Here is a 21,124-nt window from a genome sequence, read left to right as displayed (position 1 = left end):
TCCTATTGTTAGTTGTCACTAGCAGTAAATTGCTTTTTTCTGAAATAAAGCATAAAATACTTACCATGTGTCAGTTGGTTGGGATATTGAATTGTCTCCATCACGGTTTTAAAAGAAAATTGTTATCATTGTAGCTAATAATAATTTGGTGCTTGGCCTTCAGTGCATATTTATTATTGTGTGAAATGTGCCCTGAGTAACATGAGCACTGAAGACTAGAATTTATCCCTTTATGAGCTTTCCTGAAAAGATACCAAAGCCCAAATTATATCTCTTCTGACAATATAATAGTTCTATAAGTAAAAACATAATAAACCACAAAATAGTAAGGAACCTAACAGAGTGAGCATTAGAATTCAAGTACAGTGGCCAAATGGCCAGAATCTTATTGGAGACACTGGGTATGCTCTTTTTGATATGTCATATTTTGATATCTGGACTTGTGATTTCATTGGTGAGGGGAATTTCTGGTATGAAAGTTTCTTCCACCGCTGTAGCTCTGCAACTTACATTTAACTTATAGATTTAGAAAGTTGCCTGGGGGCTCTGAAAGTTTAAGTGACTTACCCATGGTCATACAACTAGTATGTGTCATAGTTAGGATTTAAACCCAGGTATTTCTGACTCCAGACCTAGTTGTCTATCCATCATACCACATTGCCTTTCTTGTCATTTTATGGCCATCTAATTTTTTTATTTTATTTTTTAAATTTTATTTTATTTTGGTAGCCCTAGAAACAAAATACCATTCTCTTTACTAGATGTACCTAGTTATTAGTGGAAATTTTTTTTTAATGGTTAATTGGTAAAGAAATGACAGGACTAAAAATAACAGTGAGAAAAGTTTTGCATTTTGGTATCTCACCCTGGATATTTTTATATATTTGTAAATATTTTTATTTATAGATTATTTTTATATAGGTGAGATAATCTATATAAGGCATTTTGTAAGCCTTGAAACACTACACAAATATGGGCAATTATTAATAGTAATTCTCTATCCCCACAATATAGCACCTTATTTTATACTCTCTTGTTTACTGTCTCATTACATATGTCTTTTCTCTACACTAGATTATAAACTCTTTGAGAGTTAGATCTATGTCTTATATTTTTATTTTCAAATTTTATTTATTGTGCACCTAGCAATCATCAACAAATACAAATAGTTCCCTAAAAATGGTACTTTGTTATTTTTTCAAAAGAGTATATATACAGATATAATTGAATTTTTAAAATTTATTAATTTCTATAAATCTAAATTTTGATTTAACAGATGTATTTACACAGATGTACTGAATTACATTTAAGAAAACAATGACAAAATCCCCATTGCCTGCACTTTTGTTCTTTTCTGTATGCTTAAAAATATTTTATTAATGCTCTCTTTTTGCGAATCTATCACCACCCATTAATCTTTTCTCCCCAACTAGCCTTTCTTTATAGCAAAAATTCTTCTGATCACTTATAATAAGAGAAATGCAAATTAAATGTGAGATTTCACTTCGCACCCATAGGACGGTTTTGTACTCATTTTGTATCATCCTGGTACTTGTTACAGATGCTTAATAGTTGCCCCAGGCCTTGATGACTTATCAAGGGAGAAGTGTTTCTCAATCAGTGATTGACTTGTAGAAGAGGACAAGTCTCAGAGCCCACTCATCCTTGTACACAACTGTCCTATTAATAATATTTAAGTATAGGACATATAGCTTTGTTCTTCTCTCATGTACTTGTCATATTCTTGTTGTTCAGTTGTTTTCAGTTGTATCTGATTCTTCATGACCCTGTTTGAGGTTTCCTTGGCAAAGGTACTGGAGTGGTTTGCCATTTCCTTCTCCAGCTCATTTTACAAATGAGGAAATTGAGGCAAACAGAGTTAAGTGATTTGCCCAGGGTCACACAGCTAGTACATATCTGAAGCTATATTTGAATGGAGATCTTCCTGACTTCAGGCCTGGCTCTCTATCCATTGCACCACCTTAGCCACCTCAGTCATGCTCTAGTTTGTATAATAACTATTTTATGCTTGTAACAGCAAGGACCCCGACATACACAGGAGGGCCTGCTGTATAGGTTGTTAGATCTGCTTTTCTAAAAGGAAAGCAACTTTTGAGGGGTCAATAATCACATATATCAGTTGTGTCATGATTCAGGGGAAAAAGTCAGCACCCTGAATTTCAGGGAAAATACAAACAGAAAAACAAAGATCAACGGACAAGGCCTCCAACTGTCTGACCATAAGCAATACATATATCACAGATCAATAGACAGACCTAACTGTTTGATCATGCATATATCATAACAGAGAGAGAAGTACCAACATCTGAGCTTTCAAAGCCGAGGGGGCTTCTTAGTGGCTATCCAGAATCTCATCTGGCCGAACAAATACTTCTAGTGAGTAAGCCCCAAAATAAAAACCTCACCTCAGAGTATTTATACACTTTTTAAAGCTGGAGGGCTTCACAATCCTTGAGAACCAGTGCATTAGAAATTAACAAAAGGTGTGGGCCTTCCTATAAAATAAATCTCTCCTAATCAAACTTCCCTTAATGAATGGGGAAGATCTTTGACTCTTATAATTACCATTACAATGCCCTAATAAATTGTAAGCTTCCCAAAGAGGGAGACTGTCTTATTTAATCATATCTCCTTCAGTGCTTAGCACAGTGTGTGTGTGTGTGTGTGTGTGTGTGTGTGTGTGTGTGTGTGTGTGTGTGTGTGTGTGTGACCTGGGAGCAGGGGAGGAGAAAGTTTCCAAGGTGGGAACATTCAGCATCCCCCTCAGTACAGTATTCAATCTAGTATATGATGCTTTGTGTTTTTTAATAGTGGTAAAAATCCATTGTACCAAATTTGGTTACCACAAAATTTCTGTGCTAGGTTCTGGGGTTACAAAGATGAAAAAAAAAATCATAATCTCTGCCCACAAAGAATTTATTCTTTTAGGGTGTATATGGAATGTACGTAAGGCAGGTAGGAAACTAGCTCTTTAAAGTTGTATTCTTGCAGAGAATAGAAGACCTTGTCTTTTGTTTTTTAAAACCTTTATGCAAGAGGGGAGAGACTCCTTCCTTTAGGTCCAGAAAGAGCAGATAGCCCTCTAAATACTTTGTTAGTTTCTATAAACAGTTCTTTGCAGGTAGTGGATACTCAAATACTGGCAGAATTGACACTGCCATTCTACTAGGACTCAACCATCAAGAAGTGAAAAGGAGCAGGGTCCCATGACTTTTCAAACCCCTTGAGTCTGGACCTGTGGAAGACCCCAAATAATTCTTTTGTCTGCTCAGTTTCATGTTTAGTTTAGAGATATCATTCTTCTGCCTTAAGTGTAGGTGTTTCTAAGTAATCAATTTCTTGTTCAAAAGGTAACTGGAAAAGGTTATAAAGTGTTGTGGTGCATTCCATCCATTCACCAGGGACTGGACCAGGACCAACAAGTCACTTCAGAGAGGTCACTGAGCCTCTGCCTTTCTTTAGCAACATTTCAAGAAATGCTGACTTGATCTATATGGGAATCTGCTCATGGTGGCATGAGGCTTTACATTTAATTCCCAGTTCCTTGAATCCTCCAGTTACTTTTTATGTAAGTAATGTGGTGCTCTGGCCCAAAGAGTCTATTCCTATTACCCAGGAACGTAAACAAAATTCTTCATCCACAAATAGGTGCAAGTTAATGTCTCATTGGGGGGAAAATTACTATTTGAATTATTGACACAATGAGAAGTTGTGCCATCTGGGACACTCCTTCAGATGGGTTAAAGATGTTCTGCTATTTTCAAAAAGTGCACATGCTGCAGAAAGAGATTTTCATGTTAATGATCCCAGCATCTAGTACAAAATATATTAAATTTTAAACATGTTGGTGCCATCTCAGAAAATGCCTTTTAATTAAAGCCATAATTTAGTTGTGTTCAGCTTAATTGAGAATGTCATTGCTTATAATAGCCAGGGACTTTTTTTTTTATTGTGAATAATGTAGTGGGCCCAATTTTTCATAACAAAGCTGATAAGTATACATTGTATTTCAGATGTTTTAAGTAAGTACTCTATAACATTAGGTTACTATTTTTTATAACATATAGATATATATATGTATTTACATATATATACATAAATATATGAATATGAATGTGTAAATGCACAAAGGGAAAGATAGTGAGGTTTAGGGCCAGCATACAGGATAGAATGTTAGGCTTGAAGTCAGGAAGAACTTGTTTGAATCTCATATCAGCACTTAGTAGTTGTGTGACCATGAATAAGTCCCTTAACCTCATTTTTAGAGATGGGATAATAGTTACATTATGAGAACTCTATCTCTAAATTAGTTTATAGAGAAGTCCCAGAGTTATGGAAACTCACCAAAAAACTCAGAAGGTTGAGGCATTTTTTAAAGAAAATTTGATTTTTGTTATGGAAAGTCTCATTAGCAGCAGTCAAATCAGTAGGAGATTAAAACAAATAAAAATACAAATAATTCAATATTTCATGTCTTCCCCTTTTGTTTCTTCAGTGATGGCAATGAATTACCAAAGATAACAGAGGGTAGTGAGTCATCTATAAACATGAATTCAATTGTTGTTAGATGTGAGCTGCCTTCGCCCAGCGACCAGCAACATAAAGAACCTTGCCATCTCTAGGAGATCCCTCCGATTCAAAGTCATTGGAACTTTGTACAGAACATCACCACAGAGGTGAACACTTTTGGGGAGTACATCTCCCTGCTTTATCCCTTGCTTGGTATCAATAGAGGATAACTGAGCTAAGTTATGTCTGTATTCTCTCTTATCAATGAGTAGTCTATGGGCTTAACTTATAGAGGATGCCTTGTTGGAAAAGACTCATTAAAGCATTATTTGCTTTACAAAGTAAAAAAAAATCCCCAATCAACAAATAGTGAAAACAATGGGACTAGGTACTCAGTAACCAAGTGACTGCAGAATGAACCCTGCCCAATTTATAGCAGGCAGTTGGATGCCATGTTGAATTAATCTTTCTTTTTTTCCTTTGCTTTAAAGGATGTTTTTATTTTCTTTTTCTCAATTACATGTAAAAACAGTTCTTAACATTTGGTTTCTTGTTTCTGTAATTTTTGAATTACAAATTCCCTCCCTCCTTCCCCTTCTCCCTCCTTGAGAAGGTAAGAATGATCGTTCATGTACAGTCATGCAAAGCCTGTTTCATTATTAGCCATGTAGTGAAAGAGAACATAGACTAAGAACTTAAAAAGTAAAGAAAGCTGCAAAAGTATATTTCAATCAGCATTCAGAATCCATCAATTCTTTCCCTGGAGGTGGATAGCATTTTTTATCTCGAGTCCTTTGGAATTGTCTTGTATCATTGTATTGCCAGGAATAGTTAAGTCATTCACAGTTGACCATCATACAACATTGTTGTTACTGTACACAATGCTCTGCTCACTTTACATTGGTTCACTTCATGTATGTCTTCCAGGTTTTTAAAAAATCAACCTGCTTGTTATTCTTAGCTCCATAAGGACCTAGGGCAGATGGGTCAGAAATGGAAAGTTTGGAATTAAGGATATTTTTTATGGGCTCCGGTTTCATCCTACATTGGATCATATGGAATAATTTACACTGGGTCTAGGAAGCAAAGGGTTGGAAGGGAGAGTCAGTGGTAATGTAATTTGCCTTCTGTGGTTTTTAATCAAGCTTTCTAGCCCTAAAGACTCAGTGAGACAAATATTTATTCTGTCTCTTTTAAAAAAAACCTGCTGTTCATCTCTTATAGCACAATAATATTCTATCACAATCATATGCTACAACTTGTTCAGCCCTTCCTCAATTGGTGGGCATCTCTTCAGTTTCCAATTCTTTGCCACCACAAAAAGAGCTGCTATAAATACTTTTTTATATATAGGTCATTTTCATTTTCCTTTAATCTCTTTGGGATATAGACTTAGTGATATTGCTGGGTCAAAGGACATTAATCTTTCAATCAGTAGTTCTTGGACAGGAACTGAAGATGGACAATGATCTTGGCTCAGAAATGTATAGGGGGGAAATATATTGGATTGAGGAGTAACTAGGTGGTGTAGTGGATAAAGCATTGTGCCTGAAGTCAGGAAGACTTGAGTTCAAATCCAGCCTCAGACACTTACTTTGTGACCTTGGGCAAGTTACTTAAACCTTTTTGCCTCAGTTTCCTCATCTGTAAAATAAGCTGGAGAAGGAAATGGCAAATCATTCCAGTGTTTTTGCCAAGAAAATCCCAAATGGGGTCCCAAAGAATCAGACACAACTGAAAAGAGTGAACAACAAAAGTGCTGGATTATACTTTGAACCTCTTCGGCACTTTCAATAACTCTGACTCTTCCTTGTCACCAAAATCCATCTTTTAAAAAAAATTTTCATATTCTTCAGTGATGTTACATAGCTATAGATCATGAATCTTTGCAATCTCAAAAAAATAAATAAAACTGTAACTGACCTAAAGGGCAACAGAAAGATGTATGGTAAATATCTCTATGGGCTATGGCATAGTACCAATGATTTTGTACCCTAGAAGCTGTATAAAAGATACCATTGAGCACATGTATGACAGAAAAAAGAAGTGGGCCAATTATACAGTAATGAGAGATAACATATGGATAGCTTCAAGTATTATGATTGTGTGAATGAAACATTAAAAACTCAGTATTAGAGTTCCAGTGCATTGATTGTCTGCGGCAAGCAAATAGAGGAATTACGGAGTGGTTGAAAGGCCAAATGGATAGAGGGCTGATTAAGGAGTAAAGAAGAACTGATTTTCAGTCCTTCCACACATAATAATTGTGTGTCCATGAGCAAAACTTTTATGCTTTTGATGCCTTGGGCAACTCTCTAAGATTACAGGGTTACCGATGACACACAATGGTAAAAGAAATCACAAATTCAGACAAAAAATATCATTTCAAAAGGAATAGAGAAATTACAATCGTCACTGTTGGAGGAAATAGCCATAGTAATGGGATCATGGATCCATGGATGATAGAAATCCTAAATCTGGAGCTAGATGAGATGTCAGGGTCTATCTAGTCTGCTCCTTTCATTTTACAAATGGGGAAACTGAGGCCCATAAAAATTAAATGATTTTCCCTAGCAAGTGTATGACTTGAATTCATCTTCCCAACTCTAAGTCAAGCATTGTAATCACTATATCATGCCATATCAAGACAAGTAGAATGTCATATTATCATAGATTTAGAACTGGAAAGAATTTCAGGGGCCATTTAGTTCAACCCCTTCTTTTTTTCTTACAGGTGAGGAAAATGAGGTCCACCAAAGATAAATGACTTGCCCTACATGAGGCAAGGACAGTAATTAAGTGGCAGAGCTAGGATTTGAACTCAGTATTCTGTCTTTTTTTCTCCCATTGCATGATAACATCTCTTAATTCTAATTCTTTCCCTCTCAAAATTATTCCTATTGATCCAATATGTAGCTTGTTTATACATATTTGCCTGTTTTCTCCCCAATTAGATTGTGAGCTCCTTGAGGACAGGGACCATCTTTTGCTTCTTTTTGCCTCCCTCAGTACCTGGCACAAAGTAGCCACTTAGTAAATGTTTGATCCACTGATCTTTTATATTTCAACTTCTATATAGTAGATGATAGGATTATTAATTTTTTCCTACAAATTTTTTTGATTTGGTAAAGAAATTGTTAATTTTTGTAGTAGGGATAGGGCATGAGTCACAGAGCTATTACAGTATTTTTTCTTCAAGAGAGAAATAAAAATCATTCTGTTCGCTTACTCTGCCACCTCCACATTTGAATAAATAACAATAATAGACCAGACATTAAAGTAAATACCATATGCTAGATGGCTATAAATACATTGTTTTAAAAGTCCTGCTGTCACAGTTCTGTTTTTAGAAATATTTGCTAGAGATTGAGTGAAGTTAAGCAATGGGCTCTAGATTTACCATCTTTTATTTATATACAGTGCAATACTAATGCCCCTGAATGGGAGCAAGAGATAAGCATTCTACCCTTAGTGCCTCCCCTCTCGTTGACTTTCTATGCAATCTTCTGTTAAGTCCGGTAAGATGTCTCTATGTTAGGGTTTCCATCCTTGAAACAGTAACTGTCTTTGCAACTATGAAATAGAGGGTAAGAAAAGACAGGGACCTATACAAAATAAAATTGGATTCTTATAAACTAGGGGGTAAAAAGCAAGAATAAAAAGAAAATAGCAAAAGAAAGTGAGGGAAAGGAGGCCCAGAGATTAGTAGTATGTGAAAGGGGTGAGACTGGGGAAGGGTGGGATGAGATGGATATTTGGTGAATGAGAAGGTAAAATTGAACAGTACCCGAATCAGGAGAAAAAAGGTGATTTCCATGAACTTTGTCATGGTTTATCTCTTGATTTCCAATTGGACTGGAATAAAAAATTACAAAACATTTGTGTGTCAGACCTCTTGTACCTAAACAAATTTTAAACTATTGCTAGTATTGAGATACTGAACCATTCAACTTGACATTTGCTTTTGATATTAGGAACAGATTCACAAGTTTCCCTCAAAATGCTGAATGTAACACGATGGCCCTTTGAAGTGGGAGTTGAAAACATGAGTCACCTTTTTTCTTGTTACTTCTATTTTTCTCATAAGCCAACAAAAAACTTTTGATCTTTTAAAACTCAGATCCATTTCAATCATACCAAGGCTCCCTCTTGTGGTTTTTCTGGGGAAATTACATGCCATTCCTCCAAGTAAGTTTTACTTTTTTGATCTCAGGGACCCTTTACATTCTTAAAAAGTATTGAGGATCCCTAAGAGCTTTTGCTTATGTGAGTTATATAGATCTTGGTGTGCTGGTAAATATTTAACAACAGGCTTTCTGGAAGAAATATACACATGGCACACTTTTAAGTTTAATTTGTATTATTAGCATTTTCTCCATAGTCTTCTGATGTCTAGGCAGTAAACAAAACAAGAAATTAGGCCCTGGTTTGTGGCTTTGCTGATTTCTGAACTGTAAATGCTCTTACTGAAGATTTAATAATAGACTCTTAGAGGGTTCTGTGAGCCAGGTCAAGATGACTCTAGCACATCCCTGCTCTTGTATATATGTATCATTAGAAATGAAAATTGCTATAGTATAAAAATGTTTATTAATTAATTTAAAAGAATGAGTTTTAAAATAACATATTAAAGTAAATAACATTTTATTAAAATAACTACATTTCACAAAACAAAAAAGAGAGAAAGGAAAGGCATTTTACATATTTTTTGCTAATCTTTTTAATATCTGGCTAATAGGAAGACAGCTAGGCTCCCACATCTGCTTCTACATTAATCTGTTGCAATCTGTTGTTTGAATTGAAACAAATGGAGAAAATCTGACCTCACACAGATATGTAGTTGGAAAAGGAAGGGAGTGTTTTAAGAGGCAAATATCATCTTGGTATTATTATGAAAAGTTCTGAACTTTTGCATCCCTTGGATAGGTTTTGGGAATCCCTAGGGATCCTGGAACCACACTTTGTGAATCACTTTCCCACAAAAATTTATGATTTGCATGATGGGAACTATCTAATTCAAGCTAAATTTAAGATTTTATGTAAATAACAAACAAACTGATGAGTCTTATTCTGAGACTGAACAGAAATTTATACACAAGAATCATACAGGATGAGACTATAGGAATGGTTTTATCTATGCCATTGGAGAGAGTGCTCATAATGATCAGACTGAAGATTGAGTGAAGTAAAAAAAAAAAGGATCTCTAACAACTAGGCAAAAGTTAATTAAAGTTCTAAATCAGGACATACCTAGGATGTGCCTGCAAAGTTCCTATAAATGGGCAACTTGTTTACAAAACCTAATGCCAGGGCTTCCTAAAAGGCCAGAGTAATGAGTAATCACTGACATTTTTACATAGCACTTTGCATACATTATCGCATTTGTTCTTCATAACAACTAATGAGACAGGCATGATAATTCCCATTTTACATATGAGGATTGGAGTTCAGAGAAGTTAAATGACTTTCACATAACTGTATAGCTGGTATGTATCAGAGGCACAATTAGAACCCAAATTTTCCCAACTCTAAGAAATTCTCTTTCAAGAAGATGATTTCCTTTGTAGTCACTATCAGGCTATAAATAATGTATACTTACGACATACATAACGAGTTAAGGAAACAAATTCCAATTTGATAAATGAGTAATGATAATTTTATAAAGGCATTAAAATAATGCACATATCCTATTAGTTACTATGTAACTCTTTCAACATTCCTTCCATCAAACGTGTGTGTTCCTAATGTATGTTTTTCTTTTTTTTTAGAAAAAGGTACTTTGTTTTATGTTATTAGAGATTTTGGCATAGGCAGCAGGATCTGAGAAATACTTCTGTTGTCTTAAAAGCTCACACATGGCAGGTACTGGATTTATTTTTCCATTTGTTTCAGTAGGTCAGGAGCTCTATCTAAATCTTCCTGCCCAGCAGCTAGAACTGTACAGCATTCTAATAGGTATTTTAAAAGTGCTTTGGAAGAAGGAAAATATCAAAGAGGAAGAGGAATAGAAGAAAAAGAAGACAGAAAAAGAGGGAAAGAAGAATTGCATTCCTGTTTTTCTGAATTAGATAAGTAGCAAGTAGCATTTACTGATCATTTGTATGGGGTGTGTAGCATCATACAAAACTTAGTGGGGATATACACAAGAAATGAAAGATTTGAACCACTCCCAAAGAACAATCACAAGCATTATGAGAAAGATGTAAGAAAGTATATGAATAAAGTGCAAAACAAGTATAGATACTTAGATTTGAGAATCATCTTACTATTTGGAAGATTGTAACTAGGTGAGTAGAAAGGATTTAAAAAGATGATTCTTTATTATTTAGACTGGAAGATTTGACTGGGAGTAGAAGCTGGAAATGTTAAGAGACCTTAAAGCAGATATTTTACACTAAAATAGCCTTAGTTGAATAGGTCAGGATAAGGAACATTCATGTTGTCTCAGAGTTGGAGGGGTACACACAAACCATACTTGAAAAGGAATCCTCTCTAGAACATCCAAAAGTAGCTTCTGAATGAAGAACTCTGGGAAAACTGTTGGTTTCCCAGGTATCCCCTTTAACTTTTGTTAGGAATGTTGCCCTTGCCTCAAGCTTATAGCTATTTTTCTTCAACTTTCACCCTTAGTTCTCCCTTGTGGGGCAAAATTAAATGCATCTAATCCCTTTCCCGTGCAATAACACCTTAAATTCTGCTATTATGTCCCCTTTCCCCCAAGGTAGCTAGGTGGGATAGTGAATGGGACCCTGGACCGGGGCTCAGGAAGACCTGAATTTAAATCCAGTTTCAGACACTAGCTAGTGGGTACTGAGCAAATCACTTAACCTCTTTTTGCAGCAGTTTCTTCAACTGTAAAATGGGAATCCTAATAGTACCTACCTTCCAGGGTCATTGTGGGGATTAAATAAGATCACATTTGTAAAGTGCTTATTAGCACAGTGCCTGGCACACAGTGGGAGCTTATTAAATACTTCTTCCCTCCCCTAAGTCTTTTATTTTCTAGGCTGAACTTCCTCAATTTCATCAACTCATCCATTGTTGGCAATTGAATGCTGAAAGGCAGGATTGCTTTTGGTTTTCCTTTCCTTTGGCCTCAGAGCCAAGAAAATCTGGGTTCAGATCTTGTCTCTGACATATTCTGGTTTTGTGAATTTGGGCAAGGTACTTACTTTCTCAACGCCCAGGGAGCTTTCTAAGACTGAAAGTTTAGGAAAAGGTGCTGACCTACGTTGATGAACAAAGTTCCTTCCCCTAGCAATTCCTTACAGCAGTGAAATCACAGATCTGGCCCCTATTCCTTATCTTCTTATGGTGGCATGTTCCTCTGTTCTAGCCTCACCTATTTTTTCTCTTATCCAGTTAGTCATTCCTAAAATAAAACTGAATACACTATCCCAGATGTTGTCTTATGAAGGCCCAATACTTGAATTAGATCTTCTCATCAGCTTGAAAATTTAGTCAGAGGACATCTACTGATACCTGTCCTGAGATTAGTAACATTGCTAGTTGATGTGAGGAAATAAAAATTAGTATCAAATATGATTCAGGCCCTCTTGACAGTGAATCAGAGTATTCCATGGAAACCAGAAGACCTTTATTTTATTCCTTTCCTCACACTATATGAGATAGCATTAGTTTTGCTTACTTGTTAAGTAGAAAGGAGAAAGATGGAAGGGGGAGAGTGGATGGGGTTAGTGGAACCAATTATAAAGAATATCTAACAAAATCTTCAAAAGCCTATAGATGACTATTCATTTCCCAGTAATACCTATCACCTACTGAGCACATTTAGGTGTGGCTACATCTATACAATGTAAGACTATCTTACATGGAAATACAATTTGAAGGGATCTTAAAGGTCATTTAGGCCAATCACTTGCTCCAGGAGGAAGCCTTTCTATGTGGAAACTCAGATGACTGACTACCCAATTTGTGGTTAAATTCTCTGATGGAGTGAGATTCACTGACTCCTGGGGCAATTCTATTCCACCTTTTCGAACTTTTTTTTTCCTAAGTCAAAGATCATTTATTAAGCACCGGTTATGTATTATGTTAGGGCCAAGCTGGGTGGCACACTGGATGGAATGCCGGGCCTAGAATCAGGAAGATTTCTCTTCCTGAGTTCAAGTCTGGCCTCAGTCACTTACTAGCTATGTGAGCCTGGGAAAGACACTTAATCCTGTTGGCCTCATTTTCCTCATTTGTCAAATGAGCTGGCAAAGGAATTGGCAAACCACTCCAGTACTTTGCCAAGAAAACTGCCAAAGGAGTCATGAAGAGTTAGATATGAGAGAAGAATGACTGAACAGTGACTGAAAATAACGATGTGTTGGGCTAAACCTGGGGATACAGAGAAAGGCAAAAAAATGATTTCTATGCTTAAGGAGCTCACAGTCTAATGGTGGAGGCGACAAGCAAAAAACAAGATTGATGCAGCATAAATTGGAGATAATCTGGGAGAGAGGATGAGAAGATTAAGGAGGACTGTAAGTCTTCTTGCCGAAGGCGAGACTTTAGCTGAGATTTGAAGGAAGCCAAGAAAGCAATGAGGCAGAGAGGAGGGGAGAGCTCAAATCTAGGTTGATTTTTTTTTCTTTTTGGTAATTTTCATTTATGGGTCATAGATTCTGATGTCTAGAGCAGTGGTTCTCAAGCTTTTTGTTCTCAAGACATTTTTGTAATCCTAAAAATTATTGAGGACTTCCTAAAGAATTGTTGTTTATGTGAATTATATCTGTATTTAGCACATAGAAAATTGAATTTTCTTAGTGTCCTTATGAAAACAGTTTTGACCTTTGGACAACCTGAAAGGGTTGTGGGGACTCCCAGAGATCCTCATACAACACTTTGTGAAAAATTGGCCTAGAGCAATATAGTTTATTCCCATTCTTCTGTGGCAGCTCTTTAGATATTTAAAGGCAGCTGTCATGTTTCCTCTAATAAGCTAATTACCTTCAAACCTTGCTGTTACTGCACCATTCATTATTTCCTATCAAGCAAAATTCAATATGATGTGATAATGTCTTGGATGTGATCCCAGAGGGATTTTGTTGCTAAAGCACTAATAAAACTCAACTTTAATGAAAAGTTACATGTAAGGTGAGATGGCATGGAATCCATGAGAGTCTTTTAGTGTAACTATCCATGGATATCATAATAGTGAAACTCCAGGGTCCTCCCTACAATAGTCTGATAATTTAGGTGGGACACTAACTTTATGGAGAGTCAGTAATCAAATAGATACGTGAGTCTGCCAATTGCAGGAGGGAGGCTTGTCACAAAGAAACATCAGTCACTTCTTAGCTTCAGATTTGTGATAGTGATCAAGTCATGGCATTGTCATCGTGCAAATGTGCAAATCACCAAGAATGCTGCCATGTAAAGGCTCCCTCATTGTCAACGTAGCTATTGATGAGGCTGATTTGGCAAACACTATCCCATACAGTTTCAGTGGAAAATCTACAACATTTTGTGAATGATAACACTCAAAATATCCCTGTGAGTGTAGGCCGATATTCTCATTATTCTCATTTTCTAGATAAGGAAACTGAGATGAAATTCCCTGCCTAGGGTCAAAGAACAAATCACTGGCAGAATAAGATTAGGACATGAATTCTTGATTTTCATTCCTTTGCTCAGTCAACTAAGTCGCTCTTTTACACTGTGTGGAAATGGATTATTCTCAGGCACTAACAATGATGCAACAGCAATCAGTTGAAAAATGAAAATTTGGTAAGTTACAACAGTTCGAGCTTTCCTCATAATAAACTTTTCAGGTAGGTGATCCGAATATTATTATATTTATTTTACATGTAAAGAAACTGAGACTCAGAGATGTTACAGGATCATAGATTTCTCATTGGAACAGGTCATTTAGTTTAAGGTTCTCATTTTGCCTATGAGGAAGCTGATATCCAAAGGGTTTGTAATTTGTCCAAAGTCACAAAGTGATTGGCAGGGCTAGGATTGGAAATCAGGAGCTCTGACACCAAATCCAGTATTCTTGCCACTGTACCTCATTGCAAGTTAAGTTATTTGAAGATAAACAGGTAGTAAGCTGCAAAAGTCCACATCTGGTTAGGCTTCTTTACCCATCTTCCCAGTTGCCTTTTGCAGATGGCACCAACATTCTTAAAGGCACATGGGTTAGAAATCTTGGAACTGTCTTTGACTCTTCCCTCTCCCTTCTTTCCTCTTTCCTCACCCCCACCCCCTGTATTCAATTAGTTGCTGACATGTTCATTTTGTCTCTGCAGTATCTCCTGTATCCATTCCTGCCAGTTCACTCAGACTGCTCTCACACAGTTCACCTCCTCATTACCTGGTCTCGATTATTGTCATGGCCTACTTATTCATCCCCCTGCCTTTAGTCTCTCCCCTTAACAATTCATCCTTTCTACAGTAACCAAAGTCATCTTCCCAAGGCACAGATCTGGCCTTATATAACTTAGTAGCTCACTAGACTCTCCACATTTGCTTCCCATCTGCCTTTTCAGCCTCATTCCACATTATTTTCCTTCATGCACACAGTGTTTCAGCCAACACAGACTACTGACTGTTCCCTAAACTTCACATAGTGTATCCCATCTCTGTTCATTTGAACAAGCTCTCCTTCATATCAGTAATGCCCTCAGTTTTCATTTCTGCCTTCTAGAATCTATTCTGTCTGTCTCTCTGTCTCTTGTCTCTCTCTTGGTTCTACTCTTTCATAAAATTTTCTCTGTTCCCTCTTTCTCTTCAGACCTTCCTAAACATTTTGCCAAGATCTCTTCTTTGGCCCCAATGTATCCCACCTTGTATTATATTTATGCTTTTGTATGAATATTCTAATCTTCACCTACTCCCTAGTGGAATCTAGATTCTTTGAGGCCTGGGATTGTGTAATTTTTTTTTAACCTTACAGTCTCCCCCAGTATTTAATATAATTCCTTCCACATAAAAGGTGGTTAATAAAAGTTTGTCAGATGAACCAGTCAATCCACTATCTTCTTCATCAGTCATGTTTTATCTTACTCATGTGAACCAGTTGGGCTCATATTTTGCACTAAATTGACCTGTTATTTTGGTATCATGCAGACATAATCCAATAATTTGTTTTTACCATGTATATCAATTTTTTTGCATCTTTATCCTTGAGCCATATGGCATCCTAGCACACTAGCACTATGCTTTTTCAACCAAGTGTCAATATGGTGGTAAACACAGTTTAATCACAGAAACACCATCTGAGGTTATATCTATGTGATGCTACAATGAGTTAAATAATGACAGCAATCCTTCATATGGTGCTTTCTTCACAACAAACTTATAAGAAGGGTGATCCAAATGTTAATATGTTAATTTTCCATGTGAGGAAACTTAGGATCAAAGAAAGGTCTAGTATCAGAGATTTCTACATAGAGGAATTTTGTCAATCATTCAGACCATATTTTACTGAATTGGTTAATTGCTTTTGAATATACTGACATAACAAGTATTTATTAAGTGTTTACTCTATGCAAGCCACTATGCTAAGCACTAGGAATATAAATATGATCCAAAAGAACCTTTGAGGGCCCTGTCCTCAAAGAGCTTATATCCTAATGTTATTCATTCATTTTTCACAGTCACATCTGCGTCGTCATGACCTCATTTGGTTTTTCTTGGCAAAGATAATGGAGTGGATTGCCATTTCTTTCTCCAGCTCATTTGACAGATGAGGAAACTGAGGCAAACAGGGTTAAGTGACTTGCCCAGGGTCACACAGCTAGTAATTGTCTGAGGCCAGATTTGAACTCAGGAAGAGGAGTCTTCCTGACCCAGGCCTGGCACTCTCTCCACTGTGCCGCCTAGCTTCCCTATAGCCTAATGAGAGAAGACAATATGTAGAAAGATGTTGAAAAGGAGAGGGGGAAAAAGGTACTCAACATGGGAGAGTAATGGAGAACGCCTAAAGAATGCAGCTTGGTTGGAAATGAAAAGATGGCTGACCTGGTTGCCTTCCTCAAAAGGGGGTTCTGGGAGGAGCCATTCAAACAGAGGGAAAAGTTCCAGACTCATAAGTTAATTCAGAGATATGAATTCTAAGGCTCAAATGATTTTCTAGGATGAAGAGATTTCTGGGACAGTATGAAGAAACTCAATAATTTGTTTTTATGATGTATAAATCTATCATAGTATACGTTTAGTTCATTTGTCTTTGTCCTTGACAAGTTTGTCCTGTGTCAGGAGAGAGCTGACCTCCTTAGTCCACCATCAACTTAATAGAAATGAATTTAGGTCAATCTAGTATGACTGAAATAACAACAATATATCAGAACCATATAAATACATCTATTTATTAGCAATATCAATTGATTCAGCTTGTGGAAAAAAACCAACACTTTTCTAGGCTTTTGTCTAATGGGGTGGTTTTATATAGGCCTGGCTTTCCTCACACCTTTTGTATGTGGTATGTCCTGATTTTTCAACCATTGTTTTGGTAGATTCATCACTTGACAAGGGGAAATATATTTCCTTTGGTCAAGAAGCATAAATGAGAAGTCTGGATCAAAGTTAAGAATTCATGGCCTAGGAGTTCAATCCATTCAGCTATGTTGCTGCCTTGAATTGATGGATAGCTTGTTCAATTATTTCTTTAGAGTTAGCATTTTTTTTAGAAAAAATATCTGATTATTTCAAAGTACTTAACCAATATGAATTCACAGCAGTCCCTAGCAACCTGAAAAGAATGGAGCAAACATTATTATCCTTTGACAGTTGGAAAAGAATGGATGGACTTGCTGTTGTAATGATGATCAGAATAAAGCAGAATAAAGAAGAGAGGGTTTCTTTTCCTCTGGCACCTGCTTTGCACTCCTGACTTCACTCTTAATGAGTACCTCCTTGCTGGATGTGGTGTGCATTCACCAATAAAGATTTCAGAATACAAAGCATCATGTGTGCTACAGGTATTCTTACTGATGCATTTGACAGATATTAAAATGCCTTCATCATGTGCACAAGGCTATTGCATTTTTCCATAGTTTCTGCTAAATTCTCTCTGTCTCTTTCTTCACTCTTTCTTTTTTGTTATAGGCAAAGCTTGGTCTTATTTGGATTGACTGTTTTAATGAGCCATATATAAATGCCCATGATGCCAGTTACAAATGAAATAGTCAGTGCTGTACTAGGTCTAATAAATCAAGAAATAAGAAATGGTCCTTTATGAGAGACCATCCTATAACAGTATTTATATCTTGGGACTAATTTTTTTCCTTTTCACATACGCTAAGGGCAGTTCCAAGAGAAGGCTGTTAGTCCTGAAAGTATTATAATGAACTACCAATTATTTGCCTTTGGAGCAAGGATTTTAGAAGGTAATATTTCATCTCAAACTCCCGTTGTTGGGGAATGACTTCTGCCCTTTGTAGACAGGCTCATGGAAAGTTTCTGAGATATGGAATTTAAAATCGAGTTAGAATTGAAGGAAGGGAAGAAAAAACCAAGCAGCATTTATCAGAATGACATGATCATTATATAGGGTGATGAGGGTTTGGGGTGTGTGTGTGTGTGTGTGTGTGTGTGTGTGTGTGTGTGTGTGTGTGTGTGTGTGTGTGTGTGTGTGTGTGTGTGTGTGTGTGTGTGTGTGTGTGTGTGTGTATGTGTGTGTAGGGGATGACCATAGCACCTAACAAAGATTATATCCTAAGACATGCAGCGGGTCTGATCTGGATTGGTGAAGGAAAAACAACAATGAAATTAATCAAGTGAAATTCATCAAAAATAAATGTGAAGCCCTATACCAACCTGAGTCTGAAAAATTATTTTCAGGATGGGGGAGGTTCATGTGAAAAAGACCTAAGGACTTTAGTGGACTCCAATGCCAATGTGAATCAAAGGTGTGATATTGAGCCTTCCCTGCAAAACCAATATAATATGGAATGTAAACTCCTTGGAGGCAAGGACTATTTCACTTTTGTATTTTATCCCTAGCACCAGCCCAAGGCCTGACAAGTAGGAGGCATTTAATAAGTTGCTGCTGATTGACTCTTGGTCTTGATTATTTTAGTAAAATTATAGTCTCCAGAACATGGGAGCAATAGACTTGATATAATATGAGTTGGTAAGATATCATGTGGAGTATGGGGTTAATTTCAGGACTCCACATCATGGGAAAGACATTGATATAAAGGGTTACAACCAAAGGGATGTGACCAGGATGGTGGAAGATCTGAAAACCACGCCTTATAAAAATCATCTGATTGAAGTAGAGAAGATTTAATGGGGATATTACTTGAAGAATCTATAAATATTTGACTAACTGTCATGAAGAAGGGCCATTATATTTGATTTTGGCCTTTGACACCAAAAGATGGAGGATTCAGAGAGAAAACAATTTGGTGTGAATTAAAGAGAAACTTCTCAATGTTTATAGCTATCCAGAAGTAAAATGATCTATCTCAGAAAGGAAGTGGTTTTCCCTCCCTGGAGGTCTTCAAGTGGAGTGTGAATGACTCTTTTGGGGATATAATTCAGATTGGACTAAATGACCTCAGAGGTCACTTCAGATTCTCAGATTGTGTAAAATTGAAGGTCTTTGAAGCAAATGAAATATGTTGCAGATTGAGAGGTTCAAGATACAGTTAATCACAAAATTTTAGAGCTGGAAGGGATTTCAGAATTTCTTAATCTAAACTTTTCAGTTGATATATAAGGAGGATAATGATGGCTAAAATTTACATACAGCACTTGAAGGTTTTCAAAGTGCTTTGCATGCAATCCCATATTTGATTCTCACAACAGCCTATTTTGGGATTATACACACACACACATATGTATATATACGTGTGTGTGCACATACACTTATATGTGTGTGTATATATTATAACATACATAATATATAATATGTATGTTACTGTCAGTATTATGATTCCCATTTTACAGAAAAGGAAACAGGCTGAAAAAGATAAGTGATTCCCCAAAATCATATGACTAGTTTAATGGCAGAGTCAGTACTAGAATCAAAATTTCTTATTTGCAGTCCAGGGTTGTTTCTTTTACTCTCCAGTAATTACATCCTATTTGGAAAGTACAGATATGCCTTCAGATCCTAGGTTTTAGACCTGTGCTTTTATACTTTTCCCTGTACTAGATAAGCAAGCAGGACTATATTGATTTGCTATAAACAAATCAATCATGATGAGCTACATTTCTCATTAGGAAGCCCAGATTAGAGTAGACCCTTATGTGAACTCTTCACTTCAAACATATATCATGATTGTTGTTCAGTTCAGTTGTGTCCACTCTCTGTGATCCTATTTGGGATTTTCTTGGCAAAGACATTGGAATAGTTTGCTGTTTCCTTCTACAGCTCATTTTCCAAATGAGGAAACTGAGGCAAACAAGGCTAAATGACTGGTCCAGGGTCATGTAGCTAGTAAGTGTCCGAGGCATGATTTGAAAGCAGGTCTTCCTAACTCCAGACCTCTTATTAACTCTAGTGCTCTATCCTGGGTCATCTAGTTGCCCCATAGATGTCTTGATAGTCTGATTTATAAATGTTAGGCTTTTCCTAGTCTCTTAATCAAATGGTCATAAGTTCAAATCATTCCAGGTCTGGTATTTCATATTGGTGTAATTTTGGGTCAGAAGCAGAATGGTTCCATGTATAGTGTTTGATAGAGTGTTAGGTTTGAAGTCAGAAAATGATGAGTTCAAGTCCTGCCTCTGAAACTTACTAGCTGTGTGATCCTGGACAAGTTACTTACCTTCTTTATGTTGCTGCAGCTCTCTAGAATTTATGTACGAATCATAGAAAAGTGTTTCTACATCTTGCTAATGGAAGAAGTTCTTAGAGCTAAGGAAATCACCAGTGTTTGTAATGAATTTATTTCTACAAACTTCTTTCCATATCTGTTGTTCTGTTCATTAATAAAACCTCTGGGGTGTGTGTGTGTGTGTGTGTGTGTGTGTGTGTGTGTGTGTGTGTGTGTGTGTGTGTGTTGATGTGTCTGTGTGTCTGTGTTATACAGTTTTAGATGACAAAATTGTGAAGCACTACCGCGTGAGAACACTTGATAAAGGAGGCTTTTTCCTTACCCGGAAAAGAACTTTTGATACCTTGAATGCTTTTGTGGACTACTACACCAAAACGGATGACGGTCTCTGTGTCAGACTTGGAAAACCATGCCTAAAGGTACAGTCAATGATTCAGTTACTATCCTTGTGATTCCCCCCTTCAGATATGACAATTTGTTATAAGATGGGTCAAACCAAAAGAAGTGCCATCTGATAATGTATGGCAGATATCAAAGGTCACACTGGTTTGGTCCTTTGAACTAAGACGTTGATAAAGTGATGGGCCTGAAGACCAGAATTTCAGATTGCAATTTACTGTGAGTCTGTATAATAGAATAAGTAGACCCTTTGTAAGTTTCCCAGAATTTTTATAGGTATCGTTTTCCTGTTTTTGACAATAAGGTGTTTGAAATTCTCTTTTTCTCATTTGACAGGGGAGAGGAGTGATGTTTAGAAGTATTTGAATATTTCTTCTTTTATTTGGTTGTTTCACATAGTGTTTCCTTTATAAAATATTTGAAATTATGGAGGATTTGTATACATGAGGTTAGAT

The 21,124-nt window shown here is 36.6% G+C and overlaps 1 protein-coding gene across 1 annotated transcript in view; it reads left to right on the top strand.

Moving 5' to 3' along the window:
- FRK (fyn related Src family tyrosine kinase) overlaps positions 1–21,124 on the top strand; it is a 123,767-nt gene that overhangs the window by 83,289 nt on the left and 19,354 nt on the right. The window contains exon 3 of the mRNA XM_072643081.1: positions 20,526–20,689. Coding sequence (XP_072499182.1) covers positions 20,526–20,689 — 164 coding nt within the window. The remainder of the gene's footprint in view (positions 1–20,525; positions 20,690–21,124) is intronic.

Source organism: Notamacropus eugenii, chromosome 2, assembly GCF_028372415.1.
Source record: "Notamacropus eugenii isolate mMacEug1 chromosome 2, mMacEug1.pri_v2, whole genome shotgun sequence".
Classification (NCBI taxonomy): Eukaryota; Metazoa; Chordata; class Mammalia; order Diprotodontia; family Macropodidae; genus Notamacropus; species Notamacropus eugenii.
This window is presented reverse-complemented; position numbering and strand designations above follow the sequence as displayed.